We start from the raw sequence: 18,744 nt of genomic DNA, 5'->3' as shown, positions 1-18,744 counted from the left end.
GCTGGAGAAAGTGGAAAAAATAACACTTGAGTTTTAATTAATTTGACTCAATTATTTTTCCAACCCAACCTCCTAAAAATTAAATGTGGATATTGGTAAACATCATATATTTTTAAAAATCCCTAACATTTGTGGGTGATGAACAGGATAAAGGATGTTGTGTAATATGGTTTTAGCATTCAAATTCTAAAGGAAGAGGCATCTGACTATTCTATCAGTTTTGGAGAAAACAATAAAATCATATGGAACACTCCAAGAAATTAAGGGTTGGGGCAGAAAAGATATGTATCCTCTAAACAGGGGCAAAAATAACAACAATCAAATAATACACAAACAATTTATATAAAAATCCAATTTTGTCTGTAAATTGGGATATAGATGTAAGAAATAACAGCTGTTTTCAAGAAAAATCACATTCAAGAAAAATCACATATGCAGCATAATGCTATGCCTTACTCAGAAGTAAGTCTTGTTCAGTTCAATGCGTTTGCTCCCATGTATGCGTGCACAGGATTGCAGCTTTTGTCTGGGCTAAATATAAAACCCATGCAAATGTAAATGTACAGTTCAAACCGCCATGATGAATTCACTGATCTTCTCCACTCTGTTCTAGAAGACCTAGAAGCTCTAGTTCTGTCAGAAGCTTAGTTCAATAACCCATTTTGATTCCTTCTCAGATGTAGAATGACTGGTTTCTTGAGATAATCAATAATACACAATTAAATTGCATGGTGATCAGCTTTCAATAAGCTGAAGGTTCTTTATTATTATTCCAGGTAAGGCACTGGTTCTTGATTGTTAGCAGAGGGAAAGTGCAGTAAAAATGCTGAGGAGAGGGTTAAAAAATGTAGTTTGATGATCTCTAGAGATCAGAGATTCTACTTGAGGAGAGCTAATTAAATACTCATGCCTTGATACTATGGAATTATTATTTCTCAATCTTTATAACTGGTCACATAAGGTTTAGGGCTCAGGGAGTCTTTGCTGTTTTACTTAGGGAAACTGAGGAAAGGTTGGTGGTAACCCAGTAGGATAATGCTTAATGTTTAGGATGACTGGGGTCAAAGTCCACAGGAGAAAAAAACAGAAACATCTGGGATGTTTATGTTAAAGCTTAGAAGCCAGAATAGATATCTTTGAAATATCCAGTGGCTGCCCACTTCCCATTGTGTTTCCATATATCTTGACAAGAAATGAAAACACAGCTCTAGTTTTTTCTCAGAATCAATTACTGATCAAATTGCCCAACCAGAACAAGCCATACAAATGAAGTTCAACTTATCCAGTTTGCATAATGCGTTTCAACATCTTAAAGTGGGCTTGGTGGTCATCATCTGGGAGTCCTACAAAAAAGCTTGAAGCTTTCTGTAGCAACCCTATTCTAGATGGGGTTGCACTCCCCCTGAAGGACCAGGTTCGCAGTCTGGGGGTGCTCATCGGTTCAGCATTGTTGCTAGAGGCTCAAGTGGCCTCTGTGGCTCAGAGCACCTTCTGTCAGCTTTGGCTGATACACAAACTGTGACCTTACCTGGACAGAGATAGCTTGGCCACAGTTAATCATGTTCTGGGAACCTCTCGCTTAGATTATTGCAATATGTTGCATGTGATGCTGCCTTTGAAAATGGCCTGGAAACTGCAGTTGGTACAAAATAGGGCTGCAAGATTATTGACTGGGCATTTTGATCATATTACACCAGTGCTTCGTTAGGTGCACTGGCTCCCAGTCTGTTTCCCGGGCCAATTCAAAGTGCTGGGTTTAACCTTTAAAGACCTAAATGGCTTGGGACCAGGTTACCTGAAAGAGTGCCTTGCCTCCTATGTCCGGACTTGGACCGTAAGATCTCCTTTGGAGGCTCTTCTCCGAGTGCCCCTGCCAAACAAGGTGAGGTGGGTGGCTACTAGGGAGAGGACACTTTTGGAGGACACTTTTGGTTCATCTGGCACCATCACTTTGTTCTTTTAGACACCAGGTGAAAACCTTTCTGTTCACTCAGGCTTTTTCCAATTGATTTTTAAAAAACAAATTTTTAAATTGTTTTGTATTGGGTTTTTGTTTGGGGTTTTTTGTGTGTGTTGTGATTTGATGTGTGTTTATTGGATGTTTTTATGTTGCCCAGAGATCAATTTGTTATGGGTTGTTGTTATTAGTATTAATAATTAAGCCCTATAACAGGCCTGCTCAACTTCAGCCCTCCTGCAAATGTTGGCCTACAACTCCCATAATCCCTGGCTATTGGCTACTGTGGCTGGGGATTATGGGAATTGTAGTCCAAAAACAGCTGGGGGGCCTAAGTTGAACAGCCCTGCCCTATAGGCAAGAGTTTGTATTTCTCTGTTTGGCATTCATAGTTTTGGGCCTCTCTTTCAGGAGGGGCGATGGAAACCCTTTGTCATCAAGCCCATCCCAGCACCACTTATGAAGCCACTGCTGGTGTTTGTGAACCCCAAGAGTGGTGGGAATCAGGTAGGCTCCCCAGCCCCCCAAGTTCATGATTGAGCATCCTATGTTTATCTGTTCACATCTTAGTTTTGACCCCTCTGACTCATTTCTTTCTCCATGCTTCTAGGGAACAAAGATCATCCAGTCATTTATGTGGTACCTAAACCCTCGGCAAGTTTTTGATCTCAGCCAAGGAGGCCCCAAAGAGGGGTGAGTACCAGCTTGAAAGCATCTAAGTCTCATCTCAGCACAGGCTCGGTGGTGGTGGTGGTTTTGATTTCTTAACTTCTAGGGCTGGGACTCCTGGGAAAAACCTTGTGTGTGTATGTATTCATTTATTATACCGTATCATTTCCTCCTTCCACGGAGCACACTTTAATGTCATAAATGTGAGTGGCCTTGAGTGTACCTGGCACCATGACATGAGTTAAGTGGATGTGAACCTGAATTGGCAGCCCCATGTACAGTGTAAGCCACTTTGAGCTGTCTAAAGGAAGAGTAGGATAGAAAGAGAAAACATCCCTGTGAGGTGGTTTAGGCTAAGAGAGGATGACCTCCCTAAACTACCAGGCAAGCTTCTTAGCTAAACCTGGATTTCTCAGATCTGACCCTACTTTTTAGCCATTGTATTGCTTTCATTTGCGCACCAATCACATCATTTAAGTGAACTTTTTTAACTGCATCTTTTCACCGGCCCCCCTTTACTTCTTGAAGGAAGGAGAACCTAACACCACCAACAAATATTTATATACCGCTTTTCAACAAAAGTTTCCCAAAGAGGTTTACATAGAGAAATAATAAATAAATAAGATGGATCCCTGCCCCCAAGGGGCTCACAATCTACAAAGAAACATAAGATAGGTACCAGCAACAGTCACTGGAGGTACTGTGCTGGGGGTGGATAGGGCCAGTTGCTCTCCCCCTGCTAAATAAAGAGAATCATCACATTAAAAAGGTGCTTCTTTGCCCAATTAGCAGGGGTTTTGAGCTGAGGCTCAGGGCCTAATATTCACTGATCTAAGTTACATAATGGGCTGGATGAGATATAACGAACTGAGACTGAATCCAGATAAGACGGAGGTACTTATTGTGTGGGTCAGAACTTGGGAGACAAATTTGATCTGCTGGTTCTGGGAAATCTTCTACTTTCCCAGAAGATATGCAGTCTGGGAGTGCTTCTTGATCTGAACCTCTCCCTGGTGTCTCAGGCGGAGGCGGTGGCCAGAGGTGCTTTCTATCAGCTTCAGCTGATACTCCAGCTGCATCCATTTCTTGAGATACACAACCTCAGAATGGTGGTACATATGCTAGTAACCTCCAGACTTGACTACTGCAATGTTCTCTGTGTGTGGCTGCCTTTATACGTAGTCCAGAAACTGCAGTTGGTACATAATATGTCAGACAGGTTGGTCTCCGGGTCATCTCGAGGAGTCTATATTATTCTTGTATTGAAAGAACTACACTGGCTACCAGAAAGTTTCTGGCAAAATACAAGGTGCTGGTTATAACCTATAAAGCCCTAAACAGCTTAGGCCCTGGGTATTTAAAAGAACGTCTTCACCATGAGCCCCATCACCCATTGAGATCATTCAGAGAGGTTCATCTGCAGTTGCCACCAGCTCGACTGGGCGCTACGCCGGGATGGGCCTTTTCTGTTGCTGCCCTGAGGCTCTGGAATGTGCTTACTTAAGAAGTCTCTAAAGATACAGTTATTCACCTAAGCCTTTTAACTAGACTTGTGACTTCAAATTGTTTTGTTTTATGTTGTTGTAAACCACCCAGAGATGGAAGTTTGGGGTGGTGTACAAATGCAGTAAATAAATAAAATCCAAATTCAGTCCTTCCTTCCCAATTTCAGTTTCCACTTTTTTGTGACCTGGACATACAACTATATCAGACTGTCTGAGGACCTATTATTGTGCCAAGTTGAAGAATAATTCTGTCACATTTTATCAGTTCTTATCACGGGACATCTATATTTCCACAAGGCTCTGTAGAAATAGTGGGCACCCTCTGCTAAATGTTTGCCCAATGAACAGGGTTGTGATTTACACTGCTCTTTTCATTCTTGCCCTCTTAATTGTCACTCCTCCTGCTTTCTGTGCAGGTTAGAGATGTACCGTAAAGTGCACAACCTGCGGATTCTGGCATGTGGAGGAGATGGTACGGTAAGTGTCAATGTATCTTTTTGCCCTTGAAGGGATAGAACTATGCCCTAGAAGCAGAACCTGTTCATTGTTCATTCAAGGAATACGTGGTTTGCTTGCTTTGAATCAAATATGAGAAGCATGGGTATAGCAGGTGCAGCCATAGTGATCCAAACCTACATGTCCCAAGTTGCAGTGTTCCCTCTTCTACCCATCTATCTACCTATCATATTTCTATACCACCTGATATGTGTTTTAATGCTGTTTTAAAATATTGTTTAAAATTTTTTAAATTGTAATGTTTTAAACTTTTTGGGTTTTTTTAAACTAATGTTTTACTTTCTGTTTTTATTTTGTTGTAAACCGCCCAGAGACATAAGTTTTGGGCGGTATAAAAATATGTTAAATAAATAAAATAAATGTGCATTTCTATGTGGTGTACACAATTTAAAACACAACAAATACAAAACAGAGTAAAAACCATTAAAACAATTTCACAGAATAAAAAGTTAAAACAATATCATGGGATAAAAACAATTAAACAGTCTAAAATTAATTAGGGATGTGCACATATCAGTTTGGCACAGCCCTCCAAAGCATTTTGGCAGGGTGGGGAGCAGCACCTTTAAACATGAGTAAAGCACATCTTTACTTATCGCTACCACTTTTCCAGGTGCAGTGCCGCTCAGAAGTCTGCATGCAGCTGCGGGGCTTCACCCAGTAGCCTGTGTGCAGTGGCAGGATGCACATGGCCACCGCACAGCACTGTGCTGCCCAGAGGTCTGCGTGCAGCCACAGGGCTTCACTCAGCAGCCTGTGCATGGCAGCGGCATGCACATTGCCATGATGCCCAGGCTGCTGGGTGAAGTCCCATGGAGAACGGGGAATTCACGGAACCATGAAGGAAATGGACCAACCCAACCCATGAATAAAATGCTCACCACTATAAAGTAACAATGGAAGTAACATAGACCTATATACTAAACATTATGTAAAGTTTAATCATTGTGTAACCAAAAACCAATCACATACAGTAAACCGTATGACTGAAAACATCCTATACAGAAAAAACAACCAGCCAAACATCTATAACCAACATGTATAGACAATAAAATACAAAACACATGTAAAGACAATTAATTGTAAACTCTGTTGAAGAACCCAAGGTCTTATTGAGACAAGGAGACAACTCCAACAGCCAAAATTGGAGACAATATATAACTCCAAAGTGGCTCAAAGTTCCCAACTGTAGCTCTTCTTGTAGGGACCAAGTCCAGGATAGTTCAGAGGGATGCCAACAAATCAATGATGATCTCTAGGAATCTCCCTGGTGTTTATACATACATGCAGTTCTGCTCCGGTCCTGAGGTTTCTGAATCCCACGGGTGACTGCTGGGTGAAGTCCCATGGCTGCGCATGGACTTCTGAGCAGCGCCACACCACGCTCAGAAAAGCAGTGGGGTAGCAGAGGAGCAAGTAAGGACATGCTTTATTCATGTTTAAAGGTACCGCTTCCCACCCTGCTGAAACATTCAAGCACATCACTAAAATTTCAGTTAAAAGCCTGAGAAAACAGGTGTGTCTTGAGGGTCTTTCTAAAAACAAGCGGAGATGGAGATGCTCTTATTTTGACAGGGAGTGTATTCCAAAGCATCGGGGCAGCCGCAGAGAAGGCTCAGTCCTGAGTCACCACCAAACGAGTAACCCTCCCTCTCCGGATGATCTTAATAGGCGACAGGGCTCATGACAGAGAAGGCACTCTCTTAAGTGCCTTCTCTTAAGAGACACTCTTAATAAATAAGGCACTCTTAATAAATAAAATTTTAAAAAATGTACCCTGGACCCAAGCCGTTGAATAACATCCTAGAAATAGTATACTAGCACCATCTACATAGCTAATTTTGTAACTAGATTGACTGGTGGACCAGAGTCAGTCTTAAGAGACTGTTCAAATACTACCACTCTGCTTTGTCCTTCCTTCAACATGTCACTCCTATATAAACTAAGAGCTGCTTCTGCTGCCAGTCTGTATGATCCACACAGAGAGATTTTGCTTGATTTTTGACCAGCCACTTCCAGTTCGAGTTGATTGGGGACATCCAGATGATGGCCTTCCCCCTATCCCTAATTCCTTCTCTTTGCCACTGTGTAGGAAATACATGAAGCTGCAGCAATGGCAGACTGATTTCAAGTGCGTGAGAGCAAAAAGAGAGAGCTTTCTGGGTGGGCTAGCTGCTGTCACCCTGCAGGCTGGCTTTGGCCCAAAACTGGTGGCTAATAACCACTGATTCTTGGTATTAAGGATCATCATAATCCTTAATAGGATTATGAATGATTAACAGAGGCTGTAATTGGCTTCTGTTTAACTTCAGTCCTCTGATGATTGAGGAGCTGTTGTATGTGTTCTTAAGTGTCTCCATATCCTCTGTCACTCCCTTGGAAATGTACCCCCCCCTTCCCTGGGTGTCCAGGTTTCTAACTTTGTGTAAATAGTATTTGGAATTCTCAGTCCTGAGGGTTGAACCTACTGAAGCCAAGAACCTAGAATATCTACAGGTGCTCACTTGAGAAACTGATGTAGGCATTTAATAGACTTAAATGAGTGGTTGAGTTCTTTTAAAGAGTGTTTGAATTATACATGCAGCTCATTTTGTGAGATGGAAAGATCACATCTTTGGTTGTGGTTTGTTCTTTCTCTTGTACAGACGGCCTATGTTTTTAGAGTTGTACATACATCTGCATGTGCCTACTCTGTGTGTGGGGGTTGGTGCCCTTGACTGCATTAGGGATAGGGAGAGAAACACATACAGTCCATCGAAAGGCAGATTTGTTGTTGGCACTGGCTTCCCCTACAATATTCAGATCCTAAAAGAAAAGCTCTTCACCCCTTTAGTAGTAAGAGACAAAGGTATGGGAAACTCCCCAGAAGAAAATCATTTTCTGTCTGAATTTCTTGTGTCTCTTCCATCTGAATAGGTGGGATGGATCCTCTCTATCCTGGACCATTTACGCCTGAATCCTCCACCTCCTGTTGCCATCCTTCCTTTGGGAACAGGAAATGACCTGGCAAGAACACTGAACTGGGGTGGGGTAAGAATGAAGTTATCAGTTCTATGCTTTGACTGTGTTCCAGGCCAGCACTGTAAGCAAGCATGACCTAAATGGTCACTATTTTGTCTCAGCCCTTCATGAAGAGCATCTTAATCCACAGGGTTACACAGATGAGCCCCTTTCAAAGATCCTGTCACACGTTGAAGAGGGGGAGATTGTGCAGCTTGACCGCTGGAATCTACAAGTGGAGCCAAACCTTGAGGCAAACCTTGAAGAGAAAGATGAGACTTCTACAGACAAGGTGAGACCTTCAACAAACATAGCAAAGAGCATCCAAACTGGTTGGTCATGACTAAACACCGTTGAAATCAATAAGGCAGGTTAGTCATGACTAAGTCTCATTAATTTCAATGGGACTTAGTCATGACTTATTTTTGTCTGGATGCTGCCCAGGTTGGTACTTGTTCCTTTAGCAAATAAGATCCGCTCAGTATCCATTTCTGTAGCTTCTCTCCTCCAGATATAAGAACAATTAGCAAAACAATAAATATTATTATAATGGGAAAGAATATGCTAACTCCTCCTCCCCTGATAACTTTACTGAAAATTTCTATAATATCAGCAAGCCGGCTTGAATAGCAATGGGAAATTAAACTCTGGCAATGAAGGTGGCATAAATGGTCATTTCTCATATTGAAAAGAGGTAGACATGGAATACCTCCAAGTGTCTGTTTTTACTTTTAAAAACACATTAATGCATACTTAAGCTTAACATAGGAAACTGCCATATACTGTGTCAGACCATGGGTCCATCTTGCTCAGTGTTGTCTACGCAGACTGTCAGTGGCTTCTCCAAGGTTGCAGGCAGGAATCTCTCTCAGCCCTATCTTGGAAAAGCCAGGGTGGGAGCTTGGAACCTTCTGCTCTTCCCACAGCGGCTCCATCCCCTGAGGGGAATATCTTACAGTGCTCACACATCAAGTCTCCCATTCATATGCAACCAGGACAGACCCTGTTTAGCTAAGGGGACAAGTCATGCTTGCTACCACAAGACCAGCCCTTCTTTTGAAGGTTGCTGCTGAGTTTGACCAACAAGTGAATACAGGATAAAATTTGCAGTTTTGTATTAAATTGCAAGCAGACTTACTGAAACCCTCCCTGTATGTGTCAGGTCTGCTGCAATAGGTCAACTGTGTGTCAATAGTTACTGTGCAAATACTTTATATAGTTTTTATGCCTGCTTGTTCTGCTCAGAATTTCATTTCGTCACAGTTTTGTAATTGAATGTGACTAACATCCAGGGCCTGTTGTAGCTGTAAATGTAAGAAGTACAAAAGCATAATGGAATAATCCGAAATCCATTGGGACTGACATTTTCCATGGAAATATGTAGCTTGTGTTCAGAAAAACTGACCTTAAGTAGTTATTTCTCCTTAGGGCTTTGTACGATCCTAAATGTAAATTATGTTTTGAGAGTCAAACTAGACAAGCAGATGCATGCAACATTCCTCTGATAGGCCTTTATAAAACAGGAGAAGCCATTCAGAAGAGTCATTCAGGATTGCAAATGTGCACATCTGAGAAAAGGGGTGCTCAGTCCTTTTTTCCCATTCACCATTTTCTTACTCCAGATTGCCCTCCCCAAGTGGCTCCCCCCACCAGCATTCCATACACAGTACAGGCAAACATGCATTTGGATTTGGGGAAGAAACAGGCTGGGAAAAGATTAAGCACTCCTCGTTTCTCTGTCACGTTTATGATCGGCCCTCCACGAGCAGCGTTTCCCCTGTACTGTAACAGCCCTTTTGAATATTACATGCATCTGTGTAGAATGTCTGCTTTGTCCCTGACATGTTCCTTCTCCAGGCTTAGAATCCCTGTGGGTTTAACAAGCCAAGGTTTAGCCTGCTTTCTTATCAAAGAACCCTGTTGGAAACTTCAAGCACAACATAAGGTTTGGTGTGGGTTATTGCCCTGGAGAATTTCCTGCCTTCAGAGCTTCCCTTCTACATAGTTAATGGACAGAGAAGAGATTTGAGCATATCTTAAGAGAAAGAAGGCATCTTTACAACCCTATTCATGGAAACTTAATTAATCCTGTTCGGTATCCATCCTTGATCAAGCCGCAATCCCCCCTCCCCCCCCCCCACACTCTCCCCCCTCCCTCCTCACTCTCCCCCCTCAATCCCACCCCCTCTCTCTCACACACACACACACACACACACACACACACACACACACACACACACACACACAGAGAGAGCTTCAATTTCATGGTCTTTTGATTCAGACAAGGCCTCTCTCAGCCCCATGATGCTTGATGCTCATGGCACGTAACTGACCGGAACTGTCGTCATATAGCTGCCATTTCCTCTCCATCAATCAGCTCCCAGGGAGAAGAGCTTTCAGTCACTGATTTCCACTTTGCTTGGCTAGTTATGTGCAGGTATCTCTAGACTAGTTGAAAAGCCTTCATCATAGTCACATTTATATTTGTCTGTTTCAGCTCCCTCTTGATGTCTTCAACAATTATTTCAGCCTTGGCTTCGATGCTCGGGTGACACTGGAATTCCATGAGTCCCGAGGTAAATGGCAACAAGGGTGAGATCAGTGCACCATAGGAACCTAGGAAGCTCCCTTGTACCCAGTCAAACCATTGGTCCATCTAGCTCAGGACTGGATGGACTGACTGGCAGTGAGGGTTCTCCAAGGTTTCGGGCAGGAGTCTTTCCCAGTCCTACCTGTAGCAGCCAGTGATTGAAGCTAGGGCCTTTTACACGCAAAGCAAGATGTAGCTAGGGCCTTTTACACGCAAAGCAAGATGTAGCCCCAGATTGGGGAGGGTGGATTTATAAGAAAATCATGCCTTGTGATTTTTGAAGTTGTGATCTGGAGGCAAAAGACTTGCAACCTGCTTAATTAGCACAGAAAAAAGAGGGAGGAAGAAGAAAGAGACAAGGAGCTGGAGGCAATTGATTGGGAGGACAATGAGTGCCTTTCCAACAGGAGGAGAAAAAGATACATTTTATTCTTAATGATAGCCTTGACCCAGTGTTAATAGAATTATGTATTGCCATAAATGTGTTGTGGGAGAGGGACAATTAGCCCTGCAGCATGTTGAGAAGGAGAGAACCATTTCACTGTTTTTTTCCTAAAAGGGAAATGTGCACATAGAAAAGGCGCTGCTGAAATTGAACAGCAGCCATGGGAGCGGGGCGAGGAGGGGGCGGCGGAATCCTCTCCATCCAGGGAGCAGGTGACTGATAACTAACTTTTTTCTCTAGAGGCCAATCCAGAGAAATTTAACAGCCGGTTTCGGAATAAAATGTTCTATGCTGGGGTGAGTTCAACAGGACATTTTGTCATGTCCCTGTCATGAATTGTTGCCCTGTTCTTAATATATTTGAAACATCATTCACTGGGACATACCTAAAATCTAAGGGTAGATTCTGGAGTAACTTTTTCATTACAATTGTGTTTTTGGAATGATTCCTAGGGAGGAATAAATTTATAAAACGTTACATTGGAATTGACATCTGTTTCCATTTCAGGTCTCACACAACATTTTCTAGTTAAAGTATCAGTGTTCATCTCTTAATGTAAAATTTCCCCTATCTTGCCACTGTAGAGCCTAACACTTTTTTTTCTTTTATTTATTTGTAAAAAAAAGTATTTATATCCCACAATTTCCATCCCAGTGGGATCCTCAGGATGGCTCACAATCAGAATGTCTAATATTTAAAAAATATTTAAAACAATAAAGCTGTGTAAAGCAATCAGTGGGAATAACAAAACTAGACAGCAGCCAAGCCAGAAGGTCCCAGTTTGTTTTGAGCTGACTTCTAAACACTTTCAATGAGGTGGTAACCCAGGAATGAGAATTCTGCAATCTGGGTGCCACTGATGAAAAGGCCCTGTTCCATATGTGAGCAACCCTCTCTTTGCTCAGAAATGTGGTACCCTTCAAAGCTGCATTAGGTTTTTCTTAAGCCAGTATTTCTTTGCTGTTATTTTCTTCTCTTTCCAAGTCATTTCTGCTTCTTGTGACAATTGGGATATTTGCTGGTATTCTCCCTAATGAGACAGGTGTACTCCTATTTCCTTCCTCCTCTAGAGTCAATAAACACAGTTTTAAAAAGTTAAAGCCCCTCTCCTGCATGATGCAGTCCTGATTCAGATCTGCAGAACAAGTGAGGATTGATTAGTGTTGGCAGAATTTGATGGGCAGTGGGAGGGAAGAGAGGAAGAAGTGGCATGTGGGTGGAAACTATTGCTAGGGCTTTATGAAAAAGAGTTTGGAGAACTCTTGATGCAACCCAGGCTTGATGTGGTTCCCAGGGCCACCTGGATCTACCCAAGTCAAGTGTGTATCAAATCTGCAGGATCTACATCCTGTTGTGTCCTCTCATCTTCACTTTAGTGGAGGTCAGGGCCAGTGTCAGTGAAGTAACGAGCATTCGGGCTGCCCCATAATACATCATTCCTGTTTAAACCAGTACCTTGTCTTGCTATTGCCTCTGTTTCAATTGAAGCATGAGCACAACTGCACATACACAAGCTTAGTAAATTTGGGAAACTGCCTGCACTTCACCTGCCTTCTCAGCTTCTACTTAGGTCTGTTCTGTGCTAGTAAAAGGTCAAGGTCTGTGGACTAAAAGGTTTTCTCTTCTGCTGGCAGACGGCTTTCTCTGATTTCCTCATGGGGAGCTCCAAAGACTTAGCGAAACACATCAGAGTGGTGGTAAGTGTGTTGTGGGGCTGGTGGGCTCTTTAAGGAGAGAGGTTATTGGAAGGGGTGAGAGGGTAGAGTGCTGCTGCCATTGCAAGGATTGTTATCATGGAAGACAAGGTTTATCTTTGGGGATGGTCCCTTTCTTTGAGAGGCAGTGAGAATTTGGTTCCCCTGAAGGGAGGATGGAGAGGGCACCTGTGGTTCTCCTTACTGCAGCCAGTCTTGGCATCTGATCGTTACCCCTTTTTTCTTTTTCATAAATCAGTGCGATGGGACAGACTTGACCCCTAAGATCCAGGATCTGAAACCTCAATGCCTCGTCTTCCTGAACATTCCAAGGTGAGCAATTTCTCTTGATGCCAAAGGGTCAGTGGGCAATCTGGGCATTGTTTTTCCTTCTCTGTTTTGCCTTCCCCAGGATCTGAAGCATACTACCAACTGCCTCCAATAGCAATTTTATTTCCTCTCATCTGTGTGCAGGTACTGTGCGGGCACCATGCCTTGGGGCAACCCTGGGGAACACCATGACTTTGAGCCCCAGCGCCATGATGATGGCTGCCTTGAGGTCATTGGCTTTACCATGACATCTCTGGTAAGTCATATCAGCACAGCTACTGACTGCTGGTGAGTCGGAGGCAAGCATTACATCCAAAGTTTTGCTTCTCGGTCTCCTTTGTTCTCTGGGCCATGCTTGCCTGGGACAGCAGGCCTCTGCAATATTCCAAGCAGTCATTGAGCCTCATGGACAAGGATATTGACAACTTCTGTGAAACTGCCTGCTGAGCAATTATCAGCTCGCTTGAAGGAGCCATCAGCTCACTTGAAGTCACAAGCATTATGCATTCTGCTTCTGCAGCTGCTCTTCATAGTTCGGTGGTGAAACACATCTTTTGCATGCGAAAGGACCAAGTCTCAATCCGTAGCATCTCCAGTTAAAGGAGCTCAACTAGCAGAACTGGGAAACTCCCATTTGAGACTATGGAGAGCTAATGCCAGTCGGAGTAGACAATACTAGGTTAGTGGTCCATTAGTTTGACTCACTATAAGGCAGCATCATATTTTACTGGTAATAGGAGGCAGCTGCAGGCACTAAGCAGCAGGATAAGTCTATTAATAGCAACTAGTCTTGATGGCTACAGGCTGCCTCCAAGTTCAGAGGCAGGATGTCTCTGAATACCAGTTGCAGGGTAACCACAGCAGGACAGAGGGCATCTCATGCCTTCTTGCCTGTGAGCTTCCCCAAGAAGCCACTGTGGGAAACAGGATGGACTAGATAGGCCTTGGGCTATCTAGCTTCCCCAAGAAGCCACTGTAGGAAACAGGATGGACTAGATAGGCCTTGGGCATGATCCAGCTGGGCTGTTCTTATGACTTACTTCCATTTCCGCTCTCTCTCATCTGTGCCATGCTGTATTGGAGTGCATTTCCTTCACTAGTACTACTTCATTTTGTGCATATGGACAACTACTTGTTTGCAGATTGATTTGAGACAGTTTTGGTACCTATCCAGTTCACTTGTGACCTCTTGTAGAGGTTGGCTGTTGTGATCTTTCCTAGTCACACTCTCGCATTTTCCTTTGCAGGCAGCACTACAGGTGGGTGGCCATGGAGAGCGGTTGCACCAATGCCGGGAGGTGCTGCTCACCACATCCAAGGCCATTCCCATGCAAGTGGATGGAGAACCCTGTAAGCTGGGGGCCTCCTGTATCCGCATTTGCTTGCGCAATCAGGCCAACATGGTGCAGAAGACCAAGAGGCGCAACTCCATGCCACTCCTCAATGAGTACGTTTTATCTGATGCACAGGGGTATCCACAAGGCTTTGGTGCAAGGAATGGAGGTGATCTCACTAGTTCAAATACCATAAACCTCTGCCTTGTGCTGAGCCTCTGTTCTGCTGGCTTCCTTTAGCAAGAGCACCCCCTGTTGGGATCTCACGGTTTATCTGAGTCGGGTTTAGCTGGGCCTCTATCACATTATATCCCAGAGGTTTGTCATGGGTTACAATGTGTGTCTAGAAGCATCAAAAAATGAAGTTCCAATGCTAAGATATAAAACATGTAACAAAATAAAAACCATGTAGAATGCAACAGAATTCAAATCTCCACCAACACCATGAGGTTCTCAATAGGGATGTGCACGGTCCGGAGAAGTCCGGACCGGCACCGAAGGGGGGCCTTGTTTTTAGGGCGGGGAGGGCTTGCTTAGCCCTCCCGCCTCCTTGCCCCCGCCAGCGCCCGTATTTAACATTATAGGGGCGCTGGAAACCAGCCGCCCCCCCCCGCCGCCGCCACCGCCACCGCCGCGAAATCACTCTTAAAAACATCCAGCCCTCCCTCCCTCCCAGCTAGCTGCCCGCCCGCCCCCCCCCCCACCCACCCACCCAGTCGCTCACCCGGTCGGTAGATACTAAGCGAGAGGAGCTCCGGCACAGAGCTCCTCTCGCTAGGAAGGCCTCCGGGAGAATGGTGGCTTGCGCGCGCGCGCATGCGCGCACCGCAAACCACGCCGTTCTCCGGAGGCCCGGTCTACCCGCCGGGAAAGTCGCTCACCCGGTCTACCCGCCTCTGTGCCGGAGCTCCTCTCGCTTAGTATCTACCGACCGGGTGAGCGACTGGGTGGGTGGGTGGGGGGGCGGGCGGGCAGATAGCTGGGAGGGAGGGAGGGCTGGATGTTTTTAAGAGTGATTTCGCGGCGGCGGCGGTGGCGGCGGCGGGGGGGGGCGGCTGGTTTCCAGCGCCCCTATAATGTTAAATACGGGCGCTGGCGGGGGCAAGGAGGCGGGAGGGCTAAGCAAGCCCTCCCCGCCCTTAAAGATATACCCCCCACCCGGACCCGAACCAGCCCAGTCCGAACCGGTCCGGCAGTTCGGCCATTCTTTGGAATGGCCGCCGGACCGGTTCGGGCACACCACTAGTTCTCAAACTGTGCCATAGTGAGGTCCCTAAGACTGAGAAAATAGTGAAGCTTTTCTTCCTTTTTCTCACTGCATACATATAAACAGAACATTTTTAAAAGGGGTTTTATTTTTACATATAATTAAATATGTGTGTGTGTGTGTGTGTGTGTGTGTGTGTGTGTGTGTGTGTGTGTGTGTGTATAGATATAGATCCATATATATCTATAAGAGCCCCTGGTGGCACAGTGGTAAAACTGCCACCCTGTAACCAGAAGGTTACAAGTTCGATCCTGACCAGGGGCTCAAGGTTGACTCAGCCTTCCATCCTTCCGAGGTCGGTAAAATGAGTACCCAGAATGTTGGGGGGCAATATGCTAAAATCATTGTAAACCGCTTAGAGAGCTCCGGCTATAAAGCGGTATATAAATGTAAGTGCTATTGCTATTGCTATAATAAAATTCAGGTTGTCAAACTAATGTTTGAAAATTGAAATGATGTTAACTTTAAAGAGCATTTCCTGTTGCGTTCTAAAATGGTGTCAGTCTGCAACTCCCCCTCCCTTCCCCCCACACGCCATGTCCTTTTCCCCCTCTCTAGTGGCCCAGCCTTAATATTCCCATCATTTTTCCTTCCTGCTATGCAAGCAGCCAGCAGCCAATTCCGGAACGGCTGCGGATCCGCGTGAGCCGTATTGGCATGCATGACTATGAGGCCCTCCACTACGACAAGGAGAAGCTCAAGGAGGCCTGTAAGTACTCGAGTTCCTCATGCAGGCTTCTAGGGCCTGTTTTTGTAAGAGGGTAAAGCCTGTTTGAAAGCACCCTTGCTTCAGGTTTTTCTGCATCTGAGTGGGAAAGCGTCTTGTTTAATAACTAGCTGACCCCGCACAGAGCATCTGTGCAGTTGTGTACTGAGCCTGTGACATCCCCTGCAGCTCGCTTTCCCCCCGCCGCTCGCTCGCTTTCCCCCCGCCGCTCGCTCGCTTCCCCCCCCCCGCAGCTCTCCCCATTGGGCGGGCCAGGGCCAGGCCATCCCACCATCGTCTCCCACCTTCTCCTCCTGGCTGGTAGGGCTTTGCCCACCATCTGTCCACCTCCTCACCGCTGCCATCATTTCTCCCCGCCACCGCCTCCTCTTCCTGGCCGGTGGGGCTTTGCCCGCCGTCCACCCACCTCTTCTGGCTGGAGGGGCTTCGCCTGCCGGCCCTCCACCTTTGCATCCTGACCACTGCTATTATTTCTCTCCGCTTCAGTGCTGGAACTCTTGCATGCTCTAGAGCATCTGCGTGTTAGTACTTGATTGCTCCCCTCACCTCAGAGATCTCCCCACCCTCACCTGGTCTGCACTCCTGCTCCTCCTCCATCCTGTTGCTTCCATCCTCCTCACCCTTCTTGGTCGTGGATGCAGCATTGCTGCTGCCTATTGGCCAAACTGCAGCCCCCTATCCCCAGAGACCTCCCCACCCTCACTGGAGCCCCACTCCTGCTCCTCCCAACCAGTGGTTGACTGGGCCGTTCCTCGCTGCTGCCACCACGATGGCTGCTCGTTCCCCTCAGGCCACTGACAGGCCCAGGCCCAGGCCCATCCCTTGCCTGCCTGCCTCCCTCTTACAATGGCCTCAGTAGCCCCAAACAACAGCAGTGGTTGCCTGGACCCTTCCTTGCTGCCAGTGCCACCATGGCCACTCATTCCCCTCAAGCTGCTGACAGGCTCAGGCCCGTCCCTTGCCCTTCCTTCTGTCTCTCTTCCCCCTCCCTTCTTCTTTTTCCCCTCTCTCTCTCTCCTCCACTCGCTCTTCTCCACTCTTCCTTCCCCCTCCCTTCATGTTTTTTTCTTCCTCCCTCCCTGAGTTAACAGATTTTGTTCATTTACACAACGGCATCCTCCTTCTCCTGAAGGGGCTCTTTCCTCCCTCAGGACCTGTCTTTTTGCAGACCCCTGCCTGCTATCCTTTTATATCCAGAACGTCGTCTGACCAGTAACAGCTGCATTCAGACTGACCTTAACCATCACAGGCCCCTCCTCCTTATCTGCATAGGGGATCCCCACTGCCCAATCACCATGGTGCTTCTGCTCTCACAGGCTCCTTCTCCCTATCTGCATATGGAATCCCCAGTGTCCTATCAGGTGCTTCTGCTTGCAAACTCAGCCAATCGCCTCCTTTCCACCACGTCGCCCCGCATGGCCCGTCTTGGAGAAATAATAATATAGATAGATGTTTAGCAGTTGCATAGTGCTCTTCAATATTCAAAGCTCTTCACATGTATTCTTCTGTAATCCTTACAATAAACTTGTAAGATAAGCATTATTATTCTTAGTCCCGTATTGCATCTGGGGAGCTGAGGTGATGTGGCTTGCCTAAAGCCACTTAGTGAGCTCATGGCAGAGGGGAGATTTGCACTGGGGAAGTTCTGTGTTGTATCTCAGTCACTACAACACACCAGCTCTGTAGTCTAGCGTTTCTCCCTGAAATACTAGATATTCTTACGCATGCAGAGTTTGTTGGGGGCAGGGGGCGGAGCAGGTTGCTTTCAGATAAGCTAATTCCCATGAGCACTGAGATGGTATGATGCTGCTAGAGCATTGTAGCATGTGCATGGGTTGCACATCTTGATTGTCTCCCAGCCTCTGCTCAATTAATAATTGCCAGACTGGATTGTCATGGGTACATGGATAGGCCACCTCCAGCCTCAGAGGCAAGATGCCGCTAAATACCAGTTGCAGGGGAGTGCCAGTAGAAGAAAGGGCATGCCCTCACCTCCTGCTTGTGGGCTTCCCAGAGGCATCTGATTGGCCACTATGCAAAACAGGATGCTGGACTAGATGGGCCTTGGGCCTGATCCAGCAGGGCTGTTCTTATGTTCTATTTAATTAGCCGAGAGGCAGAATGTTTCCTGATCTTATGTTTTTCCTTTGCAGCTGTGCCTCTGGGAATTATTGTTGTGCCAGGAGATAGTGATCTGGAGATGTGCCGGACCCACATTGAGAGGCTGCAGGAGGTGAGATTATTAAACTACTACACTAACTACTCTTGCTTCCAACTCGCCTTTCAGTACAGAGAGTAACAGGAGCTAGTTGAGATACTTCTTTCTGGGTCTAAACTTTTCTTGCTTCTCCAAGCAAAGGAGAGGGGGGATAGCTATTACCCTACAACTTTCAGAAGGACAGAACTGGACAGTGTGTGCAGAATAGTAAGGGTAGCGGGGAAGCAGAGTAGTCTCTGGTGTAATCCAAGGAGGTAACTACTGCACAGGGGTGGTGGGAGCAATGGAAAGTAATTGCAAGTTGATTCCCATATTGTTTTATATGCTCAAATAAATGTTTCTTGCAAATATCAAGCTTTACTCTGATTTGTAACAAGTGTTTTGCCAAGTGATAACTGACCCATTTCTCAAACCTGGAGGGAATCACATTCGGCAAGTATTTATGCGGGTTTCTCTCCTGCTCTAGTCTAATGGCTCAGTACTGTGCTGCCT

The 18,744-nt window shown here is 45.6% G+C and overlaps 1 protein-coding gene across 14 annotated transcripts in view; it reads left to right on the top strand.

Moving 5' to 3' along the window:
* The window catches only part of DGKZ (diacylglycerol kinase zeta), a 202,983-nt gene that overhangs the window by 148,357 nt on the left and 35,882 nt on the right, over positions 1-18,744 (top strand). For 11 of the 14 annotated variants that reach the window (XM_053305639.1, XM_053305630.1, XM_053305689.1 and 8 more), the window contains 13 exons: positions 2,369-2,464; positions 2,568-2,650; positions 4,548-4,608; positions 7,564-7,677; positions 7,799-7,939; positions 10,145-10,223; positions 10,923-10,978; positions 12,317-12,379; positions 12,636-12,709; positions 12,851-12,962; positions 13,954-14,153; positions 15,913-16,016; positions 18,188-18,267. In XM_053305639.1, the coding sequence (XP_053161614.1) occupies positions 2,369-2,464; positions 2,568-2,650; positions 4,548-4,608; positions 7,564-7,677; positions 7,799-7,939; positions 10,145-10,223; positions 10,923-10,978; positions 12,317-12,379; positions 12,636-12,709; positions 12,851-12,962; positions 13,954-14,153; positions 15,913-16,016; positions 18,188-18,267 (1,263 nt within the window). The remainder of the gene's footprint in view (positions 1-2,368; positions 2,465-2,567; positions 2,651-4,547; positions 4,609-7,563; positions 7,678-7,798; positions 7,940-10,144; positions 10,224-10,922; positions 10,979-12,316; positions 12,380-12,635; positions 12,710-12,850; positions 12,963-13,953; positions 14,154-15,912; positions 16,017-18,187; positions 18,268-18,744) is intronic. The other 3 variants (XM_053305671.1, XM_053305607.1, XM_053305595.1) reach the window with 1 other exon arrangement.

The sequence above is a fragment of the Hemicordylus capensis genome, chromosome 1, assembly GCF_027244095.1.
Source record: "Hemicordylus capensis ecotype Gifberg chromosome 1, rHemCap1.1.pri, whole genome shotgun sequence".
Classification (NCBI taxonomy): Eukaryota; Metazoa; Chordata; class Lepidosauria; order Squamata; family Cordylidae; genus Hemicordylus; species Hemicordylus capensis.
The sequence above is the reverse complement of the archived record's forward strand: the minus strand, read 5'-3'. Positions and strand labels throughout refer to the sequence as shown.